The sequence below is a fragment of the Patiria miniata genome, unplaced genomic scaffold, assembly GCF_015706575.1.
Source record: "Patiria miniata isolate m_02_andy unplaced genomic scaffold, ASM1570657v1 HiC_scaffold_3, whole genome shotgun sequence".
NCBI lineage: Eukaryota > Metazoa > Echinodermata > Asteroidea > Valvatida > Asterinidae > Patiria > Patiria miniata.
In genome coordinates, this window is record NW_024037069.1 from 22,357,733 (window position 1) to 22,367,513 (window position 9,781).

The following is a 9,781-nucleotide window of genomic DNA, read 5'->3' on the forward strand; positions in this document are numbered from 1 at the left end:
GCGAAGGGAGGTGTGGTCAGTCGCGCACATGTACATCGCTACATGAATAATGCATACAGTAGCGCGCGTGGTATTGCATCATGCGCTGTGCTTGGTAAGAGACCCTGGGAATAAAAGTGCAAGTTGGCAATTTACGATAAATGGGTAAACTACAGGAACTATAAAAGACAACAATAAGATTGTGTACTTCATGGACAGAGTGAATCCAGAGGGCGCTAGATTTCCATAATCAAGCATTCTGGGTTCGTAACAATACAATGGGAACACCATGGAGATTTAAAAGGCAGCACGCGTGGACACTGCCGGGTTATACTGGAGAACATGCATGTGCCATGAAAAACCATCATAGACCCAATTGCACTCCCAAGTTATAGGCAAACCTTTCTTTGATTTAATTACTTATTCGCCTAGCTGTAAATTTGAATTCAATTAAAAATATTTCCCTTGTGGCCATAGAGGTTATCAAGAATTCTATTTGTTAAGCTGACCATGGGAAACTCCTGTGGATGTTCACCAATTGAACACAATGGGATAAACACCATGGGACACCATGGGAACACCATGGGAACACCATGGGACCACCATGGGACATTTTTGTGAGAATCTCTTACAATAACGAGTGTTGTAATTGCACATTTTTGAATTTTTCTGTTGATAAGTGAAGTTAAATGATGCATACAGTATTTTTTTATGTGGACAATGTGTCATTCAAACTTTGGATATATTGATTCATTTATTATTATGGTTGGAAACATTTATGAGAAAATAAATTGAAAACACTGTGATAATATGGTACAACTTAACAAGTGGTATGGGAGCAATAATGTGGACTTTAGTCGTAGAGTGCACAAGCCACTCCTGTTACGTGGAACAACCCCCCATCGGAGTTCCGTGATGTGCTTTACCTATTTGGTGAATAGCACTTAACACACAGGGTTAAAATGTATAGGAAGTTGTTATTGAAAAATACCATGGAGCAATAATTTTTTTGAGAAATGAAAGGAAACCATACATGGGAAAAAGCCATGCTACATGGTGTCCAATTCACCATGCAATTCCCATGGGGTCCCATGGGAAAATTTCCCATGGGAATTACATGGGACATTTCTGTAAGGGAAGGTTTTCACGAAATAGATATATGGGTTTTACTCAAAAACTCGGAATTTCCAAGGTGGGTTGATTTGTCGCAAATGGAAGAGTTTTAGAAAAGGGATATTTAGTCCAAATTTCAGCCAAGGAAACTAATTCTGGTTAAAATAAGAGCATTTTGAAACTTCACTTTCAAAATTGAACACTTTACTACACGAGAACAAAGGAATGTCTCCACAAGGATACACATTTGAGAATGTGTGTGTGTGTGTGTGTTCATGGAGGAATAATTAAGAACGAGCTCCTTGGTCTGTGCAACGTTCCTTGCTCAGGCTCGTTCGTGGTTGTCTTTATTTTTGCAACCATCCTTCAAGTTTTTTGATTACATGTATCGGTATGAGTTGCGCGCGCCACGAACATTCTGGATTCGACTGGTACCTTGTAACGTATACACACAAATATCCTAAAGTCTCACGTGCACCAGAGCAGTACAACCCCAAAGAACTCAGCACACAAATAAAGTTGGCGGGAATGTACACTACTGCGCAATTTGCGCATGCGTGTTGAGGCGGAATTTCCCTCTGCGGAGAAGCTAGCACGCCGGAGCAGTGAGACCGTACGTGACACCGGTGTCACGGTCTCACTTCTCCGGCGTGCTAGCTGGCCGCAGAGGGGGGTACGAGCGAAATAATCAGCAAACATGGATGCCTGCGGTCGCAGTTTGACCCGCTGAAGTATCGGTCAACATCACGCTCGAAGTACTTTGATACATTTTTCTTTCCACGTGGACAGGAATTTAAGGCAATCAAAGTCACTTTTGCAAACCTTAGCGCAAAAAAACAGAGAGTATTTGATGCATTTTTTTTGTTTTTCCGTATCGTGTTGTACGAAAGTATTGGGTCACAAATTCAAAACAGGCGACAGTTTAGGGGATAATTTTTCAGTTTTGCTGAGTAATTGTAGACTTGTCTTCACTGAAAAATGGTAAAGGATGCCACGGAAAGTGCAATGTATAAATATCATTTAAGTCGGAAACCGTTTCAATTGGAAAAGTAAGGCCTTCTCACGTAGTCCTCTTTCTACTGTCGCGCCACCACCCTCTAGTGTCGCCCCACTTACCGATGATCATATTTTTTGCGCGAGTGTGACGACACGAATAAGGCTGTGATGACGTCATTGTATGCATATTCATTAGTTACCCGCTCTATCCTTAGTCTGGTTCCCAGACCAAAAGATTCCGACTATTCCTGATGAATCTTAGGTCAGGTCAACCTCGTCCCCATATAGTGCTTACTTTATTTCCAATCGCGTTTCCAATCCCCCAGTGCTTACTTTATTTCCAATCACGTTTCCATGAGAGAGCAGGTAGTGGTGCGCGCGTACTGCTCGACACCCTGGGGACGAGGTTGAGGTCAGGTAGCCGCCGGTAGCGTAATTTTTATTCCTAGGAGGGTTAGGGGCAATGTCATGAATAATTCATGTTATCCATGAGAACGGACAATGACATCAACAGCACTGTTGTTAGTTACTCAACTAGTTACAATACATTAAAGGGAATATACATCATTTGCTTTTGTTGTAATTTTCAGAAATGGATGGAATTGGGGGGTTGGAAATATATAGCAAATATAGTTACACTGACTTTTTTGAGGTTTTGGGTTCGAAAATGCTATAAAAACCAAGAAAAACAATCATTTTCCTGTAGTCTGGTTCCCTGACTCCATTTAAGAAGAAACAGAGCAGTTTAAATACATTGGGGAATTGTAAGGTCAGGGAACCAGTCTAGCTGGCTTGTACCCGTTCATAGGTGTGTAATCGATTGCAAACAAGTGCGATGGTCAACTGGGGCCAGTATTTGAAAAAAAGCCAGTTTTTTCCAACGCTGGTCGGCCGATCATCGTTGGAAATTGATACAAAAATACCACTTTTCTTGAAAATGACAGTATACCAGGTGCCATGATTTTACAGGATGCTTTACACTGTCATTCACTAACAGTCCAGCAAGGTATTTCAAAATGATCTGGTAGTTTTATTTTTTGATAATTGCAAATGTTGTATTTTCCCTTTAAAGCATTTTAAAGAACGGTTGTCGTCGAGCTACCACACAGTAGCTTAGTGGATAGCGAGATGAGCTATGGATACAGAGATCCCTGGTTCGAATCCACGTCGTCGCGGCTGATTTTCATCAGCTATATTTCTTCTCCAAATTTATCGCTGAGATAATTTTAATTTAAGGGGAAAATAGAACGAGAACCTAAGTCTTGCAATGATTCAAAGGAAAAACTGAATTATTCATGACATTGCCACTAACCCTCCTAGGAAAAAAAAATTACGCCCTCCGGTAATACAATGTATTACAATTTACATCACGACGACTAAAACGGGAGGAATTCCTCCTTTTTCCGAAACTGTCCGAAGTTTGCCGAATTCATTTCGTCGACAATCGGATAGTGTCCGAGTATTTCCGAGTATAATATAGGTTTTATTAACTGCTAATAGCTTATTAAAAACTTAAAAAAAATAGTTGATAATTAATATCCATTGCTTTTATTAAGAAAACTTGAAATTCAACGACGATTTTGCACTCGGATCGTATACGAGGGACGAACTTTTTACTGCGTCATGCACTAGTTTGAATTTGACGACCGTTACCGGCATTTTCCAAAACGTGGCGTGGTCTCAATTCGGCTCCGCCTGCTAACAGTGCTGTTTGGGTGTCCAACTTTGAAGATTCCAGGTTAAAATTAGTCATTGTTTTTTTACAGAAGTATTAAACTGTATATCATAACTGTATGATATATGAAGCAAGTGATTTATTTTTAAAAAAATTATCGGAACATTAAAAGCTTTATGTGATAAAGCGAATTCGGAAACGGAGTCGTGCTTTGAAAAAGGGCCGTCCATGTCGTCATGTTTATTTTTAGCCACGGAGGCTGCCTGACCTCAACCTCGTCCCCAGGGTATCGAGCAGTACGCGCCCACAACTACCTGCTCTCTCATTGGAAACGCGGTTGGAAATAAAGTAAGCACTGGGGGACGAGGTTGGCCTGACCTACAATTTAGACGTGTAGACGTCGAGGGAAATTGTCAGGTCGGGGAACCAGACTACTCTATCCTCGAACCTTTTTATGCTATGCGCGCGCTAGCGGAAGTCAGTCACACAGCTGTGACCTGGTTACTGTTAAATTACGTTAGTCATGGTGTAGTCAACTCGTAAGTGAGGTAGGTATGCCCTCCAAGAAAGAACATTAATTTTACTGCCACAACGGTCGTAAGAAATTCAACAAAGATTTCTTCGAAAGACTGTATGAAGAGAATATTGTATGACGTATGAAATGAATCAATGAAGAGAATATTGTTGTATGACATATGGCCACTTCATCTCAATGAAGGTCTGCCATGGAAAAAATGTTGCAACCTGACGCCACTTCCGCGATTGTGTTCAAAGTCTATGGAGATGTCGAAACAATTTCTTAACAAAATTGGAAATGTTTCTCAGTCCCAGATTCATGTCTAAATGTGTCGTATCATCATTTTTGCAATGACTGACCTTCATTGAGATGATATATAGTCGGACTCTTTTTACAGTTTCAAAACTCCTTCAAGTGGCGATTTTTATCCAGTTCACCAGTCATCAAGGATTTTCGACCGAGTTGTGTAAAAAGGACGATTAAAAAATGTTGTGTCTTTCGGGACTTTTAACGATTTTAATAAATATTAACGTTTTCCAAAACTTGCAAAATTTTCCCTCACCGTGTCTGCTAAAAGGTACCGTTTATATTTTAACATAAATCTTTAATTGCGCTCTGTCCATGAAAGTTCCATTGTCTGGTTCCCATTCTTCAGCTGCAAATGTAAAATGAAGTCGAACGACGATATTTGCAGCGCGAAATCGTAACAACTTTTACGGAATCAAAATAAGCACCGCGCGTTAGCGAAAATAAAACGGCACACCGTGTAAAGTGAATGGCGCCCTCAATCGCCGATCAGTAGACTTGCCTCAGGGATTTGTGTTCTCCTTTCGGGGGAAGGGCAGGGTCTTAAGAAATCATCCTGCAGACATTTTGTCTTTAATCAACTTGAACGTTACAGGGAAAATATCAGACTTTATTCAGGGGGTGTTTTGGTCAAACATAAACTATGAACAAAAAAGTTGGGATCATTATAAAAACCACTTCCCGCATACCGTAGCCTTGACCAAGGCTATCAGCTTGTTCCCATACGAACTTGTTCCCGCTACCGCACACCGCGCACGCCGCGACGATAATAGGGAGTCCACCTCCGTTCGCACACGCCGCGCATGTCTATTTTCACAGGCATCGTACACGGAATAAACCACACCACCCGTCAGATTTTTTTATATTAATTTAAAAAGGAAGAGTTATACTACACATAAGACAGGACAATTCTGGAAGGTTAGCGGGCAATCTCTATTCCGAACGAGGAACGTGATAAGTACCGCGATAATACGGCGTTCCATCCTACAGAGAAAAAAAGTGGCGTCAGGTTGCAACATTTTTTTCTGGAAACACTTTGAAAATGTTCTGGAGAGGTTGAATGCAACATTGGTGATTTTGCAATGCCGGAACGATGGCAGCTGCAGTTGAATACTGCGTTACGGCTGCCATAACATATAGCCACTGCCTATATATTATTTGACGTTTGACGTGTCCACCATCCATTCCATATCATGCACGCTCAATTAAAACTAACCCAACTAGTTGGAGTGATGTTTCTATAATGCCTTGCCAACTGTAGTATCCAGATTCAGATTCAGAATATTTTTTTAACAGCTGGAATTTGCATCGGGGAGTTATATATCAGTTCAGTGTTCGGTTGATTATCATTAGGCCCCCCCCCCAAAAAAAGTCGGTCTCTGGTCAGCGCGCGCGTTGATTTTAATCATGCGCGTCAATCTTTTTTTTTCCAAAATGTTCCGCGGTAGCTCCAACAGCGCCCTCTACTGCCGCACCTCTTCAACTTTTTTTTACCAAAGATCACCAAGGAATGGGAAATTGCACCAAGGCAAATGATCGAAAGCACCAAGGCAAATTATGGAGGACACCAATGTACATGAGGACACCAAAAAAGCAAAATAGTACCCCACCTTGTAAGTACAATCCAAGCTTGAAAAAAAAAAAAAGCCGCTTCGCCGCGTCAATTCCGGAACTTTGGTCTGACCAGAGACCGAATATTTTTTTTTTGGCCTTACTGACATATTTTATAACTCCTAGTACATTGTACATGTATAAACTGCATATGATGTAAATATTCCTACTTTAATATATAACCTGATTAACCTGAAGAGCGAAGAATGTTATTGAAGTTATATGAATCTCATTTTTTTTCTTTCTAATGATTATGTTTTTGTTTCGCACATTGTGACAATTAAAGATCAGTCGCTGTAAGTTGAATCAGGATAGGCCTACTGCATTACTGACATAGGCCCTACATGAACTTCCTATTTGTTCAATGTTTTGGAATATCTATAAGTTCAAGAGTTACAAGTTGGGTTTGACTGGTTGATTGACAATCCCGAATTAATCCCATGTCCATGTGTTTTGTATAGTACATGTATATTCTTTTTGTGAACTCAGTGACAGATCTAAAACTGCCAATTTTGCTGATCTTCAGAGGTTGTAATTCACTTGCATCTCATTTGTGCACAAAACTTGTCACCAGATAACAAATTTACACTATTCCGGATCTATGGATGAGGAACATGGTGTTCAGCAAGAGACCTTGGTAATTTACCTCTCAATTTATTCCTGTACACATTTTATCCTCTTACAGGTGAATGTATAGCTGCAACTTGTTTCTCAGGGAGAAGATTGAACACACCTTTTCCATCTATCTTGACTATTCAAGTGACTTCAATACAAGCTGCACTGCATGTTGACATTGTTAATCTTGCTGGTGCAGCATGGGAGTCAGGGGACTTACTTATATGATTGAGCAGCATCCGTCATTGTTCACAAGGCATTACCTACATGATACACGTCTTGTTATTGATGGCAATGCACTCAAGTACTTCTTGTACCAAGATCGCCCTCCCTGTGATAATGGACATCATGGTGGCCGTTACCAGATCTTTTCGGCCAAGTGTCAGCGTTTCTTTCTCAATCTTGCCGAGTGCAATATTTCTCCATACCTTGTGTTTGACGGAGCCTTAGAGATGGATGACAAGAAGCTTGCAGAAACCAAGTCTAGGAGCAAGGAACGTATCCGAACGGCTGTTGCTATTCCTAGTGGTAGTGGTGGGATAGCCGTTTCTCCTTGCAGTGCATTGGTGTTCATGAAGGTGCTGGATGATCTTGGCATTCCGTATGTATTTTGTGACTTTGAGGCAGATGCTGAAACTGCAGCTCTGGCTAATGCTTTGGACTGTGCAGCAGCTTCCGGTGACAGTGACTTCTACATCATGGACCTGAAAGATGGATACTTGCCACTGAACCACTTTGACTGGATGAATCCTAAAATGATTAAGGTGTCAGAAGCAGCAGCATCATCGGGTCAGCTGTACATTGAGTGTAAGAAGTACAAGAGTAATGCCTTCTGCAAGTTGTTCCATGTCAAGCAGACATTACTGCCCATACTTGCAACTGCTGTTGGAAATGATTACAAAGACACCTTTGGAGCCTCTCTTGACCCATTCAAAGGTTATGTTCATTCCAAGTTTTTTCAACCAGAGACGGGCAGGAGGAGCTACGACCAGATTGCTAGTTATCTTTCCTGGCTGAGTGAAAAGGAGACAAAGGAGAAAGCCATCAATGACATGGTCAGCCATTTGAGAGAAGCTGATCAAGAGCAGCTGAGACGCCTGATTGATGCATCCCTTGAGATGTACCACATTTCAGATAACCTGACCGTGGCACACTTTACTGGTGGTCGGTTGAATCCTAAACGAATTGAGTTGGCAGCGTGTGCTTCTGTACCACCCTGGTTTGTTGATCTGCTGAATCAGGGCAAGGTTGCAGCAATGTGCGCCAATGTCCTATACCACAAAAGGGTCTTCCTTACAATTCAGGTGGAAGACTCTCGCCAGCCCAGCGCTGGGGGAGCATCACTCAACATCAGAGCCATCTTGTACGGCATCCTGCTTCAGGGGCAAAAGTCAGCCTCTAGAAGGCTACCAGATGTTGAGGAGTATGCACAGTCATCTGGGAGTCTAAATCAAAGAACTGTCAAGCCAGCCTCTGACATCGCTGGAGGTGATGGGCGGAAGCTAGCTTTGCCCAGTCTACAGGATATCCCAGCTATGTGTGAAACTGATCGCAGAGAAATTCTCCTTGCTGCAGCAGGGATTGTTGGCTCAGTCATTCGCAGCATTCCAGCGTTGTTCCAACTTGCTACTTGTGTGACTTTAAACTTGCTCAGTCATGCAAACCCACCTGTCTACTCTGACCAGATAGTAGCCCTTCTTGTCAGCTGGTTACATGGAGTTGCGGCAAGCAGGCAGAAATACATCAACAACAAAGGCCAAGGCACTCCAAAGCTCCTTCAAGTGGGCCTGGAAAACTCTGATGTGCATGCCATCCTCACAAAGTGTAAGCCACATGAGAATAAGTACAAGGAGTCCCGACAGTTAGATGTAGAGGTCATCCAGGCGATGGCACAGTGGCAGCAATGCATGCTTGACTTAGTCCATCTGAATAAAGTACTGCTTAGTCCATATGCGTATCCTGACATGTCAGTCCTGTACAATGGTCCTCTGATTCACAGTCTCTGCATCATTCTGAAATCGATGTCTTCCACAGAGCAGCAATTACAGTGGGTGGTGAGAGAGCTCCCGCGTGGCACCAGGCTAAGAGTTCGCGCGTTGCTTGATCAGCTCCTTGAGCCCTTGCAGCTCTTTCTCATCCCAAGGAAGAGTACCAAGAAGAGCAAGAAGGGTAAGGAGGCACCATCCAGCCAGGCGAGAGTAACTTACGGTGTCCAGGTTTCCAACAGGTTTGCTGCACTGGGATTGAATGAGTGAGATCCACTAGTTTGATTCCTTTGACCTGTATGTCTTTGATACTGTGCATTCAGCTTATATAGTTCATTACACCAAGGTTCACATCCATTTTTGTTGTGATCATGTTCAGTTATTTTTATCAGTAGCTGCACAATGACATACAATGTAACTGATATTTCCCATCTTAAAGAAGAAATCTGTTCTGTTTATTGTATACTATTTTATAGTAGTTTCTTGATGTTCAAAAGAAATTGGTGTATCTTTTGTGTCAAAATATTATATATTTTTAATTTGGATATATGATTGTTAAAGTATTTTACACTTCCTTCAAAAAGGTATTTGCCCTTCTGTATTTACCCTTTTATCAATTTAATTGTGAGTTTCTGTTAAAGTTTTTAATTGTTTGTTTTTCCCAGTACCATTTTGCTGGTTGTTTTTTCATTGATAACTTTAAAGGGCATCCAATCTCAATTGAGAATCAAATTATATAATATTATCTTCTTTCACCTCAGTGTGGAAAACAAATGCAGGTTAACAGTTCAAAACCACACGTAAATCTAATTGTACTGCCTGGCTTGCGGGGATAAATATTTTATCCCAAATTGAAACTTAACCTCAAAGTTTAAAAAATGTGCACTGCATTTCAACTATCCATATTTGTATAAGTTCCTATATCGTTCATTTTGAAATATCAGTTGGCGTGTGCAAAATCTATATTTTTTGTGCTATAAAGAC

General features: G+C 41.3%; 1 protein-coding gene across 1 annotated transcript; it reads left to right on the forward strand.

Moving 5' to 3' along the window:
- Nucleotides 1-6,883: 6,883 nt before the first annotated feature.
- LOC119736560 (protein asteroid homolog 1-like) lies at nucleotides 6,884-9,067 on the forward strand. Its single transcript, XM_038210573.1, has one exon. It carries the CDS (start codon nucleotides 7,013-7,015, stop codon nucleotides 9,065-9,067), a length of 2,055 nt encoding a protein of 684 aa, XP_038066501.1. The 5' UTR covers nucleotides 6,884-7,012.
- The last annotated feature ends 714 nt before the right edge of the window (nucleotides 9,068-9,781 follow it).

Coding starts and splice junctions, on each gene's coding strand:
- LOC119736560 (XM_038210573.1), top strand. CDS start 7,013: ATGGGAGTCAGGGGACTTACTTATATGATTGAGCAGCATCCGTCATTG.